This window comes from Lepidochelys kempii, chromosome 8, assembly GCF_965140265.1.
Source record: "Lepidochelys kempii isolate rLepKem1 chromosome 8, rLepKem1.hap2, whole genome shotgun sequence".
In the NCBI taxonomy this organism is placed as follows: Eukaryota; Metazoa; Chordata; order Testudines; family Cheloniidae; genus Lepidochelys; species Lepidochelys kempii.
The window spans coordinates 78,776,678-78,798,506 of record NC_133263.1 but is presented as its reverse complement, the minus strand read 5'-3'; the positions used below and the strand labels follow the sequence as shown (position 1 = coordinate 78,798,506).

General features: G+C 41.1%; 1 protein-coding gene across 4 annotated transcripts in view; it reads right to left on the bottom strand.

The window, feature by feature from the left end:
- DDAH1 (dimethylarginine dimethylaminohydrolase 1) overlaps positions 1-21,829 on the bottom strand; it is a 150,007-nt gene that overhangs the window by 95,141 nt on the left and 33,037 nt on the right. Inside the window, exons 1-2 of one of the 4 annotated variants that reach the window (XM_073357187.1) lie at positions 2,353-2,798; positions 2,002-2,127 (exon numbers count right to left, since the gene is read on the bottom strand). The exons of 1 other annotated variant lie outside the window; for it this stretch is intronic. In XM_073357187.1, the coding sequence (XP_073213288.1) occupies positions 2,002-2,127; positions 2,353-2,667 (441 nt within the window). In that variant the 5' untranslated portion in view covers positions 2,668-2,798. Of the gene's footprint in view, positions 1-2,001; positions 2,128-2,352; positions 2,799-21,829 lie in introns of those variants that run through there. 2 more of the 4 variants (XM_073357185.1, XM_073357184.1) reach the window with 2 other exon arrangements.

Sequence of the window (21,829 nt, the reverse complement as noted above, 5' to 3'; positions counted from 1 at the left end):
CACCATGAATGCACAACTGGGTTTAAGGCATTCATGTTAAAATTATATGTATTGACACAAATAACTCATATGCACACAAAGGGCTGGGGAAAGGTGACCATGTGCATCTTTGTTCTGAATGTCCTGACATGTGAGAGATTAAGATACACTTAATGCTTTACCAAAAGAATTTTATTCTGAATATATCAGAACTATTACTAATTTGCACCAATAACTGAAGACCCATTATGAATTACTGAACTCTGCAGGTTAATAAATACTACAAATTAAAACTGAAAAGACAAACAATGAGTCTAAGTTTACATTGTAGTAGTGTCAGTTATTGATAACAATTCAAAACACACTAGTAAATATAATGCAGAAATAATAAAAACTCTTAACGTGAACCTCCCTACATTCTATGACGTTTTTACTGAGGAACGGCAAGAGCAAGCAACAAAAACGTTGTGCAGATTTATACAGTGTGCTGTTTAAAACACTTCTACTAAGACAAAGTATTAATTATTTGTAACAGTGAATTATTCTTCCATGACAGATCTTTGTTATTGTATTATCTAACTGCCTGATTTCTCTTAGCTGCTAATCTGCTTCAGACTTTTCCCAGCTCATCCTCTGCTGGCTGCTTTTATTTCATTTTCTGGTTGGCTGATCTTTCCCTGCTTGTCTGAACTGAATGCAAAGGTGCTTCCTGACATGAGCCACTTCTGCCCTGGGCATAGGGTACATTAGTAGCCTGAAATTGGGAGGAGCGTTAGTAGATATCTTCTTATATAAAAAGGGGAGAAATACTATTTAATTAATACATTGTTGAAGGACTCCAAGTGAAGATGTGACTTAGAACGGTCAGAAACACATATGAAGATGTCGGGGGGTGCTATTGCAGCTTAATGAAGAAGAAAACATCGAAGCCTACTTAAATTATTGAATCCCAAGCGTCCAAGACACCTAGAATCCCTAGAGGCAAACTATTTTAAAAAGTGTTGCACAGTAAGTTCAAATACTCTCTGACTGTGGCAATGGCTTTTTAGTCAATTTATATTTAAAGGTATTTGAGAAACTAAACTGACCACACATTTTAAAAGTGTACTTAACGCTTACAGTGTTAAGTACTTAACGCTTACAGTCTACACAGGCACTGATCACCACAAAGTCTACACCCAGGAAAGATATTAAATATCTGCACTCAAAACTGCAACATAGTGCTAATACAACCTGCTGAGTTAATATAATGAACACTTTAATATACTATATTGATATATTAATCTGTTATAGGGACATATGTCACACTAAATTATGTAGGTGTGCATTTTTGTTTGTTCATATGTGAAAAACACACAAATCCACACACACCATCTTTCAGTGTTTTAAAGGAGTAATGCACATTCAATAGAAATGTCAGTGAAACGGAATAAATTCAATGTTGTTTCGATCCAGCTTCTCTAACATAAGAGTGAATTTAGATTTTTCTACATCTACACATGTATTAGATTCACACTGAGCCTTGTGCAGTGTTGCACATATACCAGGAGTTAACTGGTTTTAACACTGTTGTACCATCTCCCTGGATTGTGTTTAAACTTACAAAGAACTGCTGTGATTTACTATAAAGGGCTTCAGTGTGTCTTAAAACACACCAGAGTGATATATTTCGTGCAACAAAATGACTGACATCCAGACATGTTTGTTAAGCACAACTACTGTAGTTGCAAAAGAAAAAGGATGAGAACCGTTTTTCAGACTAATCAATCTGAAGTCACCATTACAGCATTGCCAGGACAACAAGAACATACATCTGGATTCATTTTCTTTCTGATACAAATTGTAGGTGATTCACTGCACGACTGAGAATTAGGTCAGACGTGTTCTTCCCAAGCTGTGGCTATTGTGCTAAGAATGGGAAAGCTTCTCCCGTAAGGGCTCAGGTTGGAGTTCATTGTGGGAAAGGGAGACTGCAAGTGCACTGAGCATCTTCTGACTCTCCTTTCCCATCATGCCACCAACCTGCCACGCCTTACAGCACCGCACTCTGTATACACTGCTGCCTTCCCGGAACAGCTGTTCCTTGCAAACATTTCCCACGGAGATCTTCGGTTTAATTCCGTGCATTTGCATTTTCACCGGCTCGGTCTCCATGAAGTTAAAATAAAACGTCACAGAGCAAGTCCGGCCAGTAAATGACCCAGCCTGGGTTTCTGCGGGCAATGGGCTCTAGCCCCGCCCGGGAAGTTACAGAGATCTTAGCAGAGACCCGCGTGGGGACTTGGGGGAAGGGAGCGGCAGGTAGGCCACACGGTCTGGATCCCGCCCCGTGCTCAGCGAGCCTCCCTCCCCCGCTCCCCCTGCAGCTGGTACCTCCTTTCTCCTGCTGGGGGCCCCCGGCCGGGTGATCAGGGCGGTCTCCTCGCACACCACGGCCACGTCCTCCACGAAGACACAGTCGGGCAGGCTCTCGTCGGCCGGCAGCTCCAGCACCTGCAGCCCCAGCTTGTTCTTGAGCACCGCGACGTAGAGCTGGTGCTCCCGCTCGGCCCGGGCGAAGTCCACCTCCGGGCCCTTCTCTATCCGCAGCGCGTGCTGGCTCAGCGACTCGGGCAGAGCCCGCACCACGACGTGGCTGCACCGCCCCAGGCTCGAGCCGCCGCCGCCGCCGCCGCTCAGCCCGGCCATGCTGGGAGGCGAGTAGCAGGCACCGCCGCGCGCTCACTGCACAGCAACCGGGCCCCGCGCCCGCCTCTGTCCCCGTGGGGTAGGGCTCACGCCGCTTCTGCCTGAATAGGCAGCCCACCATTGGTGCGGTTCCAAGGGAGTTCCCATTGGCTGGCTGCTTGGATCGAAGCACCTGATTGGTCCGTTTTGGCAGAACCCTTTACCTGTTTTCTGGGCTGCAAGGTTGGCTGGGGGAGGAGCCCTAGGACCTGTTCCTGGAAGGGTGGGGGGAAGTGGAGGAGAGCGCTCCGCGGGCTGCCCTTGCAAGGGCTCAGCGCTGCACCGCTTGGAGCCCGCTGGCTGCAGACTGTGTGGCGGGAGGAGGATGGGCCAGGTGCCCAGCCCCTCATTCACTGGGACTTCGCTGTATTTGGATTCTTCTGAAAGCACGTTGGCCACCTTCTGAACCTGTGGGCCAGTGCCTACCGGACGGCTCCCCTGCAAGTGAGGGTGGCAGGGAGAGGAGGAGGTGGAGGTTCTTTATGCCCTTCCTCCCGTCCCCGTCGTGCACCTGTGTAAGGACCAGGTGTATGTACTGCATCCTCAATGTGCAGGGATGGGAGAGGGCTCTTCAGCTCCAAACCTCTTTTTGGTAGTGAGGTGGCCACTCAACAGAATTTGGTTCCAGATGCAAATCCAAACTTTCCCTGGAGCTGAGGAGGGGGGATATTTAGGGCCATCTCGAATTTTGTGTTGCTAATAACTTTCCAAGAGCAGTTTCTTAGGCCAGGCCTACACTATAAACTTACATCTGTATAACTAGCTTGCTCAGGGGTGTGAAAAATCCACACCATCGAGTGACAGAGTTATACCAACCTAAGCCTGATGTAGACAGCTCTGTGTCAACAGGAGGGCTTCTCCTCTCAACATAGCTACTGCCTCTTTTAGAGGTGGATTAACTATGCCGACAGGAGAAGCTCTCCGGTTGGCATAGTAGCATCTGCACTAAAGCACTATAGTGGCACAGCTGCAGTTTTTAAAGTATAGTCCTGCCCATCCCAGCACTGTATTTCGTTAAAGGAAGTTGTGTTTGAAAACAAAATGAGGACAGGTGAAGTGTGGTACCTTCAACTTGTATAATACATTCATTCAAAATAGTTGTACAAAAGTGACAAAGCATCTCTCTCTCTCACACACTCTCTCTCCCACACACACACACACACATTTAGTTCTTGACATTTTTTCCTCTCTCAAAACTTCCATGAAATGGCCTGCCCTGTTTTATATAAAAACATGAAAAAACCCAGTTTTGCATGTACTCAAGGAAAATTTACTTTCAACTGACAGAAGTTTCACACTTTTCAGAAATGTGATACTCTTGCCCTTATGTGGTCCTGTTTCAGAGAAATATCCGGTAAACATTCAGTTTTTGAGTTAGGTTTTGTTGTATGGTTGGTTTTTTTTAAACGCAAAAGAAGGCTATTTTTGAAATTTTTAAACTCAAAGCAAAACTTGAGGTTTTCACATTGGTTTAGCATTTTAATACACTGGTATTAGAAACAATGGTATATTCATTTGAAAATCATATACTATACATGTATAATGTCATTGTCTACCAATTATTTACCAGAATGGGGCCAGACTCTGTACCATGAAACCAATGGGAGTTTTGCCATTGATTTCAGTGGGAGCAGGGACATAATAAGGCTTAAGGCCAATGGGGCAATGGAGCTAATTCTAGGATCAGATGCCAAGTAATCTTAGTACTTTGAGATAAACAGCAAACGTGAAATCCTGGCTCCATGGAAATCTGTGGCAAAACTTTGAATTGACTTCAGTTTTATTTCCAATAAACTCAGGAGTACTTACTTGGATATCTGATCATTTCAATTTACAATTATTCAAATAACCACAAGGGCACTTAGATAGCCAAATCATTCATATAACTGTACCTGCAAGTCTTTGGCTTCATGTTAACGAACATCTAATTTGAGGTATTGTAGAAAGGTGACTTACCTCTGGCAAGATGCACAGCTCTGACAGTTTCCCCACACTAGGCCATAGTCTCCCTCTGGTGGTGGGGTAGTTTGGTTGGACGACTAAGGTACTCCAGGGCAGCATGAGCTCCAAATAGAAGTCCAAAGGAAATTAAAAACAAACTATCAAATCTCCAAGTCTTTTTACTGGGTCACTGTCCTCCCTTGAGGGCCTGTCTGACTTCTCCCCCTTCTGCACTACAGCATCTTTTCTCTTCATTGCAGGGATTTCCACTTCCATGAGGTAGCAGCAAGTGGGAGTCCAGTCCCTCCCTCTACTCCAGTCTCCAGCCCAAGGACCAAAACTGTGAAGCAACTGTCCACTCAAAGAAAGACCCACCCTACTTCACTTTTCCCTCAGCCATTTTTTTGCTTTGGAATGTCTCCTCCTAGGCCTTATCCAGCATCATCAGCCAAGTATTTCCCAGGTTCCTTCCCTGGTCATTGCAATGACCACATGTATGTAGTATTTGAATAGCTACATAAATATGGGTATTAAATGTATTTTCAGTATACAAAAAGGCAAATAATCTCTGTTATTTAGGAGAATGACAAACTATTGAGGATCTTGAAGATAGAATTGGAAGTGGTGGTTCAACACACACATAAAATTTGATGATTCTACATTTATCAAAGCATCGTTTTTTATTTTTATCATTATAAATCATAGTTTTGGCCAATGACACACACTTTGGGGGAGGGGGTGCATGATTTTAGCCAGAAGAAGAAATGGTAAGATTAGTCAATAATTAGGATAAATTTATAGGTTCCATAATAAGAAATAGCATGTGTTGAAAATAGTGGTCTCACAATCACTGAATAGAGTAGTTCTAATCATTTTAGATTTTCAAATAGTCAAAATATATAATTTATTTATGAACTGTTACTTTTTTTTAACTCTTATTAAAAATTACAGGAATATGGGATATTAGGTGATGCTGCCATCATGTGCACTTATTATATGATAGAATAATGTGGTTTTCCTGTAGTAATTATCACTGACATGGGATGACCTCAGATGGACAACAGAATTTATAGGTCTACATATCATAAACTTATGATAGTGCTGTATGGAAGGACTAAATATATATAAATTGTTTCTAACAGCTTTTGTATGCCATTCTGTTTCTAAGGAGGAGGGAGGCTGTTTATGGACAGAGGTCCTTATGCAAAGAATACAATGCACTTTGAACCAGTAGCACTGTGGATAAACACAGACAAATGGAGTTTATCCACTTCTCATTTGGGGACTGTGGAGTTTAGTTTAGGTTAGTTTACCCACTTCTTTTTTTACCACTACACCACTGCTTTGAACATACAAAATATTATATACGGACACAAAGTTATAGAAACAAAGTATTGAATATGCTATAAACCAAAATGCTACATGTAGTCATTTAAAGGTACAGGTGCAGTTTAAACGTAAATCAAAACTAGCTTTTTGAGGTTAATATTTTTGTAACCATGACATGTCATTAACAGTGTCTATGAACAGATGCAGTAGGAGCAAAATTGTGCATATTTATGGTAAGGGTAGCAAAAATTATTTAGTTTACATATAAATTAACAGTACACACAGAAGTTACACAGTCTGATTAGTGTAATGTTAAAATTCATCATAATAGCATATGCAGTCATCAAAAAGCTACAGGGTCAACTATAATCATCTTCATTCTTTCCAGATTCATGGAGTATATTTATTTCATCGCTTTATGGATTACATTATTACAGATACTTTGTGTTTTCCAAATATAGTGAGTTCAAACAGGTGCTAGTGGAAGTCAGTAGAGATGCCATCTGCTAGCCAGAAAAGAAAGAGATGTCACAAGGAAAGTATCCTAAATGAATTCAGCAACAAATAAAAACAAAAACAAAAAACACCACCATTCTAACAGGGACCAGTTTAGAAGGTACTATGCACAAAACTTAAACAACATGAAAATTGGTACCTAGAAAGAGAAAATAGGGGAAACACACTGTATGTTCACATAGAAAAGTATACATATTCATTAACACCACAATGCATCTGATGAAGTGAGCTGTAGCTCACGAAAGCTTATGCTCTAATAAACTGGTTAGTCTCTAAGGTGCCACAAGTACTCTTTTTCTTTTTGCGAATACAGACTAACACAGCTGCTACTCTGAAAATTGACACCACAGTGACTTATCTGACAGCGCCAATGAGAAAGTCAGAAGAGGGACAGAAGAAAGTTGAATTACAGGAATGTATTTGTGAAAGCATGTGTGAATAGGTCAGTCACTTTCAAAAGAAAGCAGTAGCTTTGAAAAAAGATATATTATTTTAAAGGTTTGTCAGAACAGAAAAAATCAACAAGAAACAAAGTAAAAATCGATCACTTTGACAAAATCACTTGGCATATTAGCCAGATTTTTGAGCCATGGCATTACATTCAAAAAAGAACCGATAATTTTGGCAGAAGATGGTTACATACTAGAGATTCTGAAACTTATTTCTGGGATGAGTCATGTAGCATAAATAAAGCATGTTTTATCACAAATATTTCTTTGGCATGTTACGTCATCTTTGTGAGTCAATGAGGACTCAGAATTTATGCCAAAAATCAGGCAACGCCCCTGTACTGCACTATGTAATTGAAGACCACAGTTGTTCACTGCTATTGAACAATTTGCATGACAGTAACAAACTGTGGAATTTGGATCAATGCCAAGTGTAAAAGCATATCAAGCAGCCTGGGCAATTTTTTGAAGCCTTCTAGGATGCCAAGTCTGAACATACTTTCCAGCACTTGCAGATGCTAGCGGTCCTTAACACCACTCTCTCTCTCTCTCTCTAAAGTTTTTATATCGTGTGTGTCACTGTGTTAACTAAGTGTTGCACAAAATTAAGGAGCATGAAAGACCAGAACAAAAAAGGCATGTTAGACATTCTACCAGCAACTCTCTGCCATGTGGATAAGTCCACTGTACCAGAAACATAGTTAGAAGCCATTGGGTAAAATTTTCAAGTTTCTTATAACATAATCAGACTGCTGCCCAAACATGAGATGTATGATCCTACACTCCTTACTTGGGCAAAAATTCCATTAGCATCAATTGGAGTTTGGTCTGAGCAAGGGTACATAATTTGGTCCAGACTGACACTCCTGTGAGGAAGGTAAGTATTATTTATCCACATTTACAGATAGGGATACTGAGGCAAAACTGTTAAATGAGGGCTTGTCTACACAGGAAAAATTATTGTGGAATAGCTATTTTGCATTAAACTATTCCCACTCAAATTTCTGAGTGGATTCTCTTATTCTGGAATAAGAATTCTTTATTCTGAATTATCTTAATCCATTTTGGATGTGGAGTTAATCAGGAATAGCTATTCCACTTTCTAGTCACACCCTACCTTAAGCTAAATTTACTTCACAATATAGACAAGCCCTGATTTTCCAAGGGTCACACAACAAGCCAGCGTCAGAGCTAAGATTAGCATACAGAATTTCCTGACTTTCAGTCCAGCCCACTTTTACACAGAATAGCTCAGTCATTTAGACAAATTATATTCTTACTAAAAATCATGTTATCAGGATATCAACTCAATAATCTGGGTGAAGTCAGGAGAGTTAAAAAACATTAACTGATTGCATTCAGGCAACGTATGCACAAACACTAAGACACCTTACTAAGCTTGTGCCAGTCTTTATATTTTCAAAGGGCTGTACAAATATAACTATTTAATACTCAAGTTTATCCCCTTTTTATTATAATGGTAGAAAAAGAAGCTAATATAAGCTGAAAATAGCTGTGAACTGTTCAGTGTTTATATAGCAGAGACTTCTTTGGAGGGAACAGTGATCGCTTCCAGATGTTAAACCATGTACCTGTCAGCATCTGGCAGAACCTTCTGGAGGTACAGTGTTTTCCTGATTTCTCCCCTGCCTGAGCCTAGGGGAACTAGAGGTAAGTTAGCTGAACAAAAGGTTACAGATCCATACCCTGACTGCAGAATTTGTTCTATACATAGCTGGTTCAACAGAAACACAGTATTTGTTTAATCTACTGTGGTATAATAAACAAGGCACTTTGTCAGCTGGCACTTTACATAAGACAAATAGCAATTTCCATGAACTGACAGCTAAGCAGTTGGGAAAAAAAGCTGTCAAAGATTATCCTTTAGAAACCAGCTTTGACAGCAGTCTTGCCAATATGTATGGCACCAAGAAGCACAGACAAAACGCAGATGAGTCGTGCATGCTTAGCATCTATGATCGTCCTACTTCTTTTGTTACAATGAGATGCACTAGGACAGCTAAGATGAACTTTGGATTTACTCAGTTGGGCAAACAGACCTTTTGGACCTTAACTGCATAACTCCTGTAGAATTCTTTTCTATAGATTCATTGAGAGTATCTCATCTTCTTTGCCATAGCTCACACACTTCTAAAATTCGCTTTCAGTAAATGAAATCTGTCATTTAGAAGATCAAGGCTGTGGTGCACCACAAATTCACATAACCATGGATGAAAGGGTCTCCAGGTGAAAATGAAAGCGTTAGAATTTTCCTTACAGAAAAGAGTGGGGAAGGTAATATTTGGTTCAATGATGGATTATTTCCTAGACAAATGCAACAAATATTAGACAGGTTTCAAAGTAGCAGCCGTGTTAATCTGTATCTGCAAAAAGAAAAGGAGGACTTGTGGCACCTTAGAGACTAACAGATTTATTTGAGCATAAGCTTTCGTGAGCTACAGCTCACTTCATCGGATGCATAATATATAATAAGCAATTTTGTGGATTTCTTTTTGTTCCCACCTAGGCCAAGAGAAGGTTATTTTGCAAGCTGGGACTGGAGCCAGCCAGCCAGATTAATACATCACAAATTAAACTAAAAAAAAAAGTGAACATTTCCAGGGTTCTTATTACTAAATTTAATAATATACTCTGTCGACAGTGATGGTTAAGAGATTGTATAAGCAGAAAGAATATGGAAGGTTAGCTTCAAAATCAACCCTCTGGGTTTAATGCAATTATCTTTGCTATTATCTAGCACAGAATCTAGCACAGTATGGGAAAGGTTTTTCTTTCTTCAATGCAAGATGTTCTTTAGACTGCTCAGATTTGAAAAAAAAATGCAGATAATTCCATCGAAAGCATGATCAAAATGTAATTAATATGGGCAGCAATACCATAGGAAATCTTGAAAGGATATCAGCTGTTAAAATTTATTCTTTTAGGACTTTCATATTGAATATCCATCAGTTTAAACAACAGTATGTAAGATACTTTAGCTGTGCGCTGGGAATGTTCTGCCTCCTCCTTGCTTAGCTAGCCTATAGCTAATGTGCCTTGCAGATCTGTTGACATTTTAAAATTTCTGTATTTCTCTGTTTGATGCCAGTTTTTGCATTATGTGACCATTTCAACAACCCTCGTATTATGTACAGACAACAGATATTTGGCATTGTTAGTTGCCTTAAATGAATGTTGGTTTTACCATGAAGTTAGAGAGAAATTGAATAATATATGCAGGCTATCTCTGCTGTTAAGTTTGGTGGCCTTATTAGTTTACCTGTGTTTGAGGACAGGTGAGATTAATGTACAGGCGTTGTTATACTTTTCCCAAGGTAACTGAAAAGGAGAAAGTCAGCACGGAAAGCAGGTAGCCTTCCCACCAACGTCTCTGAAAGAAACAGCAGATCATCAGCAGAAATGTGCTCCACACAGTCTGCCAACTTTGCTCCTTACTCACACCCTCCTCTCCTAAAAACTGTTATATTCTTATTTCACTCAATATCATCTAAAAACACCACATATTAATCAGCAATACAGCCAAAGTGGAAATGTAAGAAGTTTGCCTTTTATTTTGCATCTAAGAACAGAATAATTATTTAATGATTACGGTATCGGTTTTGCAAGATTTATAAAACTGAAAAGTAATTATTTGTTCACTTTAGCAGATATATTAACAACAGTGATGGAGGTTCGGTACTTGTACAAGCCTTTCAATTAGAAAGTCTTTTGAAACAAACCTTTTTTATTATTAATTAGAGGCAAAGCATTCTTTAAAGAAAAAGGCAAAGATCAATAATTTGAAAGGTGATTAGTGATTTTAGGTGCCTTCATTTTTTGTTGAGTGTCCGTTAGAGCTTGTTTATTAAATTGTTACAGAGTTTCCATATGATTTTCTTCATTTGCGCCTCTGCTTCAAGATCTTGATCTTCCACAATACCTACATTCCACAAGAACGGCGGTTCTCAAACTATCGGGTGCGCCTCCTAAGGGAGGCATTGGAATATGTCAAGGGAGGCCCAAGTTGTGTGATTTTTTTTTTAAAAAGAGCTCTGATTATCAGCCCTGGATGGCTGGGACTCATGCAGAAGGGCTGTACACACCTGGGAGGCAGGGATAAAGGGGACCACCGGAGACCCCAGAGCTGACAGCTGGAGCCTGACCACCCAGGCTTGGGCTCTCCCCCGTCTCACTGGGAGACAGCACGGGCTCAGGCACGCCTTCTCTCTCCCCCAGTCCGTCACCTGTCAGGGCTCTGGCTGTCAGCCCCGGGGTAGCAGCAGCAGTGCAGAAGTAAGGGTGGCAATGGGGCGCTAAGCCTGCTGTGAAAAGTGATATTGACAAATATCACTTTTCTCTTTGCCTCCCTTACTTCTCTGCTGCTGCTAGCATGGCGCTGCCTTCAGAGCTGAGCACCCAGCCAGCAGCCCGTTGCTCTCTGCTGTGCCTTCAGAGCTGGGTGGTGGGGAGAGGCCTAAACACCTACAGGCACAAAGAAGGGGAGGCCTGATCAAATAAGTTTGATAACCACTGTACTAGAACAAAACTGGCAACTACAAACTGAAATGTGTGTGTGCAGGAGACAGAACTTTCTTAGCAACTAGCCCGTGAATTTGGAAGCCACTCCCTGAAGAGGTCAGCTTTGCGATGAACCTCAGTGCCTTCAAATTGAAATGCACAAAATCCACTCCTTTGATCTCGACTCCTCGAAAACACTGCATTTAAAAACAAACATGCCTCATTGAACATAAACATAGTCCAGTGCCCTGCTGACTGGAGAGAGAACAATCTCTATGTCTACACTTAATTTCTGAGAGGCACTCAGACACTAGAGTGACAGAGACTGTATAAGAACCTAGAGATGAACAGAGTCTCCAAAACTGAAAGCACATTGTGCATTTGGGAAGGAGGGAGGGGGAGAATAGCTGATTTTTTAAAAGTCTATCCACGTACTCCATTTAAACCAGAACTAAAATTTGAAGACTAAAGGGGTCTCAGCTCATGCATAACGAACACACAGAATGAAGCTATACATCAAGATGACGAGTACTGAGAAGTAAATTTTGTGCCCAGATGGAAATCGATAGCTTTGTTCACTCTTTGGCACCATCAGTTGCTTTGGATAGCAATTAAAAGCCTACCAGCTGCCAAGTGTCCTAATTTCACACAAGAAATCCCACATCTCTCCATATACCTGAAACATCCCTCCTGCCACATTCATTCAGCTCTTTAAAGTCATGCTTGCTGCTGCTGCTGACATACTTCCTTAAGAGACAGCAGCATGTTCTTGATTGTGCATGGCTCCTTGAGTGAATGATTTCCTTGAACTCCTGAGGATATTAAACACTATGCACAAACCAATAACAGTCTCCTTTGTGTAGTGTGAAGTGTAGCTGCGGTAAGCCAACAATCTTGCAGGTCTAATACAGAACCTTTTGTGTCAATGTCTTTCGTCCCTACCACTCTGCTTTCTTCCCATATGTCAACATTGGTTTTTGCCCCCCACTATATTTTCCCGCCCATGGCAGTTCCCATCAAAAATAGTTTTTGCCTGCTCATCCACTTGCAACTTGCCGCTCTTAATTCCAATAAGCACGCCAGAATCCTTGGCAACAGTTGCTGCCACAACTTGTGCTCTGAATTCTGGGTCACGTTCTGAATGAAGCAGTTACAGACAGCAGAATGAAAGGTGGCCCAGACCAGTACTGAGACATGACGGGCTACATTTTTAAAGTGAGGCCTCCATTTGTGCACGTGCAGCTTTGTGCCTGCAAAACCTGCATGTGCATCTTTTGAGCACTCTCACTTGTACACAGGTAATGGGTTTTGTATGAATGAATTTTATTGTCTGCTGGCACAAATAAGACTGCTCAAAAGTGAATGCACAACTATTTTATACTTGCATATGTTGGTCTCTTTGAGAATCTTTGGAAAATTTAGCCTTACCTTTTCATTACTTATTTATATTTCCTTTGGGAGCTAAACACTAAAAATCTTTGGAGTCTGAGTGAAAAGGGTGGATTTTACTATCCTCAAGGGAGAAAAATAGGTTTAGCAATGGTTTCTGATTGATCTTTTATATGCTATATTTTATATGCCCAGCATATTTTAGGTGCTGTATAAATAATAGCATATAATGGACAGTCTGACTCAGATAGTATGAATGGTTTCCAGTAACAGCTCCACAATGGCTTTGACCAAGGATATGTGGTTTTTAATAGGCCTTAAATTACTCAGGCCTGAATCCAGTTAATTAGTGAATGTGTGCGAAGCACTTTGAAGATGAAAACCACTAAGAGCTGAGAATTATTGTTTTATCATTATTATTACTTTATTATTAAAGCTAAGTGAGGACAGCCATCAAGTTCCCAAGGACACTAGAGCCATAGGTTATCTGGTGATTAACACAACCATAAAGGCAGAGGTGAAGAAGCACTCCAGTTGAGAGATTAGCCAGACACCTCAAGACCACACTGCCCAAAATATTATGCTGTACGTATAACCTTGAATTTGCAAAATGGGATGATCCATTTTAATTAAGGGTAAGGGTAGCTGGACAAGAGTTCAGTCTATATTTAGCACCAGTAGAGATGAACAGGCTGTGGAATAAATAAAAGAGAGAGAAGAATGACTGACTTCCTGTGATCCTTTCTTCCTGAGCTACAGCTCACTTCCTCAGATGCAGGTTGCATCTGAGGAAGTGAGCTGTAGCTCACGAAAGCTTATGCTCTAATAAATTGGTTAGTCTCTAAGGTACCACAAGTCCTCCTTTTCTTTTTGCGAATACAGACTAACACGGCTGTTACTCTGAAACCTTTCTTCCTGAGCCATTCATAGCCATGCCAAATTGTCTGTGAACTCCTGAGAAAGGGGCCAGCTAAGACCACTAAGGTGAGTTGATGGTGCTCACTGTCTCTGTCTATCTCTAGAATCAATTTGTCTAATATCATTCTGATTCTCACTTACCTTGACCCCCTTCACTCTGGAAGTGCAGAGGTGCCTCTGATGTGAGTGTAAATGGATTTATGTGCTGGCGAGACACAAAACGGGCTTAAGGCAAATGAGAATCATTCCCATTACCAAAAAGGAAACAAACATATTTACTATTCAGGACTATTTTCAATTTCAAAAGAGTTTGAAAAATTTACTTCCCCTTGCTTACACATTTTAGTATCTGCACAAAATACTACACTAATCCTCCTATAACAAAAATCATCAAGGAAATTCACATACACACAAATTACTTTAAAATTAAACCTGCTGGGAACCCACCTCTAAGGACAAAAATGCCATCAGTCCTACACCAGCAAGACACAAAAGGGATGTCTTAACTTTTTTTTTTTAAATGCCACTTATCCAACTTAATGGTGAGAGATGATCTTTCACAATCGTAGAAACATAGGACGGGACCTTGTGGGGTCATCTAGGCCAGTGCCCTACCTCAGGGCAGGACTAAGTATTTATCTAGACCCTTCCTGACAGCCCAATGATGGAGATTCCGCAACCTCCCTAGGTAATTTATTCCAGTGCTTAACCACCCTGACAGTAGGAAGTTTTTCCTAATGTCCAACCTAAACCTCCCTTGCTGCAATTTAAACCTGTTGCTTCTTGTCCTAGCCTCAGAGGTTAAGAAAAACAATTTTTATCCCTCCTCCTTGTAACACCTTTTATGTACTTGAAAACTGTTATCATGTCCCCTCTCAGTCTTCTCTTTTCCAGACTAAACAAACCCAATTTTTTTCAATCTTCCCTCATAGGTCATGTTTTCTAGACCTTTAATTATTTTTGTTGCTCTTTTCTGGACCCTCTACAATTTCCTGACATGTGGCACCCAGAACTGGACACAATACTCCAGTTGAGGTCTAATCAGCACAGATTAGACTTCCCGTCTCTTGCTTACAACACTCCTGCTAATACATCTCCAAAGGATATTCGCTTTTTTTGCAATAGCAATATACTTTTGACTCATATTTAGCTTGTGGTCCACTATGACCCCCAGATCCTTTTCCACAGTACTCCTTTCTAGGCAGTCATTTCCCATTTTGTATGTGTGCAACTGATTGTTCCTTCCAAAGTGGAGTACTTTGCATTTGTCCTTATTGAATTTCATCCTATTTACTTCAGACCATTTCTCAAGTTTGCTGGAAGCGGCGCAGGCCGAGGGATGTTGTGGCCGCTGCTTCCAGCAGCTCCCATTGGCCTGGAGCAGCGAACCGCGGCCACTGGGAGCCATGATCGGCCAAACCTGCGGACGCTGCAGGTAAACAAACCGGCCCGGCCCACCAGGGGCTTTCCCTGAACAAGCGGCAGAACAAGTCTGGGAACCACTGTTCTAGATGTTTGCAAATTGATCGCTGAATTATTATCTTTCCAGCTACAGAAGTTAAGATGACTGGTCTATGCAACATGTATTCCGCTATGTTGGAGAAGGGCTGTGTAATTTACAGTGCTGAACAGATGTTGTGTAATAATACTTATAGGACTAAAATTTATTAACGTTTTACACTGACCTGCTAGTGGAAATTCTTGGCTGGGCATTGTCTAGAGCCTAAGGGCTTCCACTGGGGATGGGAGGGAGGAGAGTAAAAGCCATTTTCTGAAACATTTAAAATGGCTAATTAAAAAAGAATGCTAGAAGAATAAAGTACCAACACCCATCTGACTGGGAGGGTGTTGCAAAAAAAGCTTACCTGTTTTTTAAAAATCGAAAGGAGATGCAAGAGGGGCCTGTCTAGGAAGAAAAATATGAGCATACAAACATTTGAAAAATCCATTTAAAAAGTACAGAAAAAAAAAAGGTGCTGAGATTTTCCTTATTGTTTTTAATTTGACAGCTGGCTATAGGAAAAGACAGACAGAAAAGGGAAGGTCTCCAAGACACTGTATCTTTCTGCTCAATGAAAGTTCCTATCAGCCTGCAAATGTATCTGCTCTTCTCCCTAATCCAAGGTGGCTACCATACACAGTATTATGTTGTCTCATGATTAAGGCTACGATTTGGTCACATGACTTCCAGAGACCTCCATGACTTCAGCCCACAGTGGGGGACCCGGGAGCTCTGGGCTGCCATGGGTGGCGGTGGGACTTGGGAGTTCTCAGACACCAAGGGTGGTGGGGGCTCCGAGCCCAGCAGCTCCTGGCCACCACGGGCGGTGGGGGCCCTGCAGAGCTCCGAACTGCCATGGGGGGACCCCACAGCTCCCACCTGGCAGCGGCGGCAGGCCCCCCCCTGTAGCTCCCAGCTGTTGCAGGCAGTGGGTGTCCCCAGAGCTCCAAGCCATGGGTTGTGGGGGGACCCTGCCACACAGAGCCTCCGCAGATGGCAGGAGGATCCCACAGCTACAAGCCCATGGGTGGCAGGGGACCCTGGAGCTCCGACGCCCCCACAGCTGCCCAGCTGCTGTGGTGGATGGTGTGAGGATTCTGTAGCTCCCCATTTTTGTCATGGATATTTTTAATAGAAGTCAGAGACAGGTCACGGGCAATAAAGAAAAATTCACAGAAGCCTGTGACCTGTCTGTGACTTTTACTAAAAATATTCGTGACAAAATCTTAGCCTTACTCATGATACAGGATTAGTGTTCTTCACAAATCCCCAGCTGCTGGAATCAATTGATTCCATGAGAATCTCAGCTTTCAATTTAAAAAGGAAGTTTCTAGCCCTTGTGATTGCAGAGGGAAAGCTTGGAAACGTGAAGTGAGTGCACCCTAAAGGCTCAGAAATCAGAAACTAGAACAAAACCACAACAACAGAAAAACCGCAAATGTTTTCTTTCTAATCTCATTATTTTAAAGACCATCTCATGCTTTTTGAATGCCTGGGGTTGGCAATACCTGTGTAGCTCTGTTATTAGGTCAGTACATGTCAGTCCCACCATTTCTCTCCTCCTGTTTTCAAAGGCTTACAAACACATTCTTAAATGTGCAGTTCTAATCTGAAAAGCAGTTTTGTGAAAATGGCACCTTCTTACTCATCAGATCACTTTCCCTGGGTGTATTCAGTCACATTTGCAGAGTTCAGTGCAGAAATAAGTTTAAAATAGATTAGGCCTGCAGCGCTAATACTGCTAAGAGAAAGAATCTCTTCCCCTCTGCTGCATGTTCAAGTATATTTATTTCTTCTACTTTAAAACAAGTATGTTGAATATTTATTCAAGTAATCACCATATAGCGTATCAGAACACTGATATTTTTCAGCTATCCATCATGCATTTTAATAGTTATAAGGTGCTTAAACCTTATATTAGATATTCAGAGCCAGAACTACCTTAAAGGCATCACTGTTGAAGCGGTCAGAACTCAGTCTCTCAGGTCCTGATTGAGCAAAGCGTTTAAGCACGTACTTAAACTTAAGTATGTGCTTAAGTGCTTTGCTGAACTGAGGCCTAAATTTCCACCCACATTTTTGCATGCACAATTTGTATGCCCACAAAAACCCAAATTATTGCACCATACGCACTGGGAAAATGCAGGCACTGTGCAATGTAAGCAGACCTTCATTACAGTCATACAAAAACATGGGTTTTTTAAATCCATATAAATACATATTTATTGAAGAGGCTGAAACGGCTATAGAGGTAAAAACATGCCGATGTAATTTTTAGAATTTACATTTTCTTTCAGGATTCCTCTTGCACCAATCAAATGTAAATTAAGAACATTTACAGCTTTCACCCATTTCTTTCCACAGCCTCAAATGACCTGACTCGTATCCACTGTCTTTCTTACTAAGGAAATTCAGAGTTGCCACCGAGACTCTACTATTGTTTCGGAAAAATGAGGCATGTGTTAAGATAAGGATGGAGAACTATCAGTAAGGTCACAAAGTGCCCTGAAAACTGCATTTAATGGAATGTTCTCATTACTAATCATTTTAAAATGAAAAAACTGTTTCTAGTTTAGGTATCAATAACAGTCCAGGTAAATTAACATTCACTTAGTTGTAAAATCAAATCTTAACAACTCCATCAAATAATAATAAAGTACTGTGAGGCCAGAGTCTGTGAGTTCCTTACCCTGACTCCTATGCCAGGCCAGCAGGAGGTTGCAGGGGTGGAGACTAGATAATGCCAAATTCTGCACCAATCCATCAATGTAAATCCAGATAATTTACTCTCTGTATGGTTGGGTGGGGGAGTTAGGGGATTAAAGGATGAAGGATTCCTGTTGATCAGGAGAAAGAGAGAACATGCAGGGTGCTTTAGTCAGGCTGAGATAAGGACACATATGATTACCCAGAGATCTCAAATTGTTAAGCATCACAGATCTCTCGGTCAACATGAAGCAGCTTATGCTCTATCTTGTGTGTGTCCACTTGCTTTGGTAGGACCCCTGAAATAGGGCCAACCTGAAGCTGCAGAACAGATATGACAGCATTGTCCGAACTAGTCCTAGAAACAAGGGATTGCAGGGGTGCTTGAACAGTTTTTATAATAGGGGTGCTGAGAGCCGTTGAACCAAACTGTAAACCCTGAATGTAATGGAAACCAGTTCAAGCCAGGGGGTGCGGGAGCACCCCCTCTCCTCCACACCCTTAGTTCCAGCACCTCTGAGGGTTTGGCCAGCCAATCATGATACATGAGGCAGAAACACAGGCCATCAAGTTGAAGGGAAGCTAAAAGCTGGACAGTGAAACCTAGAGAGATGTGAAATTATCATAATCACATGGAGAGACAGAACAAGAATATGGGGAAAGAAACAAAACAAAGGTGAAGGACATGTTGAAGTCTTTGAAAAAAATCACAGGGGTAATGGTCATACTGTCAGACAGAAGATGTTTAGAACAAAGGCCAATGAGGAGGCTATCAGTGGTGGAGATATAAAGGCAAGTCAGAAGTTGTTTCAGTTCCTAAAAGGTCAGATCTGTTCCCATTATTACTTACTGACCACCGATTGTGTGCTCAGTACTATCCAGGACAAAGAGGAGGCAAGGAACCTGCTGCAAGGAGCTTATAATTTAAGATGACAAACATGCAGACAACAATTATAGCACAAAAGCAGTGGATAGCCATGTGGTGGGGATGTGTTGTGATACAGTAGGTTTTATTGTTTAGGAATCATAACACAACAAGGATGCTTTATGACCACATTGTGAGGCCGTCTTCTAACCAGGATCTCAAGGAAACTGGGAGGATGATTAAAGATTAGCAACTACTTAATTCATATTGTCCTGGAAAGAATTTAAGAAGGATGAGGAGACTGCATCATACTGTGGAAAAGCCTGAAGATGTCCTAGCATATTTGTGCAGTAAATTCCACCAACATTTCTCTACTATTTTGATTCTTGGATCATTATTCTTTGTATGCTGTGACCAAAAATGCCTTCTATTATATTCTGCTCCCTTTTCATTTCACACACAAGGGCAATCTCCTTCTCTGATTGCCTTAGGTAAATACTGATTTCTCAAAAGTTGCATGGCAAAGGTGTGTTTCATCATTTGTTTGCATACTGTAAGCTTCAGCACTACTGTAAGTCATTCATAAGCATTTGAATTTTAAAGGTCTGCTCTTTTTTAATACTCAAATGTGTTACACAGAAGTTTCTTTGCAAACCTGAACATTGACTTTAATTAACAGTTCCATAACACATGCAGCATTCAGGGAAATGAGCCGCTAAAATGAACAAAAGGGTTGAAACAAAGATGGTCCAGTAGAAAATCTCATTACATACACATAAATAAACACACACACACACACACAGACACAGAGTGTTGTACAATATAATACAATGTAAGCTATGGTACAATATAAAATATTGAAATAAGAACAAGATGATAGATGTGAAAAGTTCCTGACTAGAAACTAGAATGTTTTTCACATTCAGCCGTGTGAGGTAATTGAAAGAAAAGCCTGACACAACTGAACATGACAAAGTGAAAACCTCTGAAACAGAAGAACAGCCTAGGAAAGAAGAGGAGGTAATATCTAGCAGAGGGTAACAGAGCGAATCAGCTGATGAATGAGAACTGAGCACAGGAAAGGACAAAAACTAACTGCAGAGTCTTCTAAATAAAAGAATGAGGTTAGAGCTGCAGAAGAAAGTAAAAGCTGTTTTCAGACAAGAATAGAAAATTCAAACTCTTTCAGGGGTTTAAATGTAAATAGGTTTACTTCAGCCATTCCAGAACGGAGAAATACTGAGGAATTTTGGCATTAATTATCCTGAGTAATTGTAACCTTTGAGTGTCCAGGATGTTTAGTGTACTGTAAGTCCACCAAGAGGGTGCTTTTATGCTATTTGGGTGTATGTTTGCAGATATGCTAACCTATTGATGATTAGCACGGACATTTCTTCAAAAAAAGGTGTGACTGACACCCCCCACACACACACACACATCAGGGTGATAGGATTGGGTAACTCAGTTTATAGGTGGTTAATTTCCTCACATCTACAACTGAATCCCAGCATTTACTATTTACAGAGACTGAAGTCCTTTAGTAATTCCCAGACCAAGTACAATACAAGCAGTGGAAAAGGATGTTTCCCCCACTGCCCTACCATTATGTTCTTTAACCATGAGCTGCAGGGGACTATCCCTAGGGCATCTTAGTCTCCATGCCCTTAATAATGTCCTTGACCGTCTGCTGCAACTATGAAGGAACAGATTAGTGCCAATTCTGATGGTGATTTGTGTGTCCTGGACTGAGACCATTAAAATAGAGAGCAGTGCAATTTACTTAAAGCAAGACTGGACGGAGCCCTTACCAGTGTGATAGACTGAATCCCCATTGTCCTCTTAAATCCTTTTTCCCTTCTCCATTAGTGTCAACACCACCATCACATACAAAGTAGGGACACCTCTGACTTCTTCATTTCCTCATCCCCTTCTATCCAGGATGTGTCCAATTCCTGTCATTTCTTCCTCCACGTCATAAATGAAAATCCAACCTGGCCCATCAGCATCAGCAGCTTGTCCACACTTTAGTCATCTCCTGCCTTGACAATAATTGTGTCTTCTCTAGTCAACTTGATACCCACGCTGACCACCCTTACAGTCCATCCAAAATGCTGCTAAAATCATCTTCCTTGCTGATCACTCAGATGACCACCTCCTCTTTGAACCCCTGCACCGGCTCCTCATTGTCTTGCTTCAAGTTTGCTGAGGATCTGCCCCAATAAGTGCAAATGTAAACAGTCCTAGCTCCCACTGACTTCAATGGAGCTATGACAATTTATATCAGCTGCAGATCTGCCCCCTTGTTCGTCATTTGAAGGCCAGGCACAGTTCTGCCCCAGCTAACCTTATCTCCTACTATGGACCCTCTCTGCTCCAATCCATCACTTCTCCTTTAAATCCCTCTTTAAAACTTACTTCTGCCATGTTGTCTACAAGAAGTGAGTTAACTGAGAACAAATGAACACAACCAAACTTTAATTATTTGCAATGCATTCTCAAGAAGTGCTCCTGGCAAAACAAAATCACACTGTGAAATAACTATAACTATAACCTAGTCCTCCCCGCTCCCTTCCTACCTCCCACTTCTGTTTGAAACCTTCTCATTGCATCTCTGGCCAGGAACTTTGCCTTAAAAAAGGCTTTTGTAAAGTACGTAGCAAATTTCTAGACACTATCAAACTAACAGTAACTGGAAAGAAGATGGACAAAAGTAATTTAAGGTCTTTGACATTGCTAACTTACTATGATACTAGAGTGAAAAAGTAATGTATTTAGCAATATTTGTTTATAACATTTGATTTCGGTTTACTAATTTAATTTAAAACTACAGGTTTCCTATGCACTAATTTTACTTTGGAGTTTACTGTACAAGACAGGATGCTTAGTATACCATTTTAGTTCAATGACTCCTGGGCCCATTTCTGAAGAGTTATTGAGTCTAGGACTGGAGCTGCAGGTGAATAATCATCATAATTATGGGAGTTGAAGATG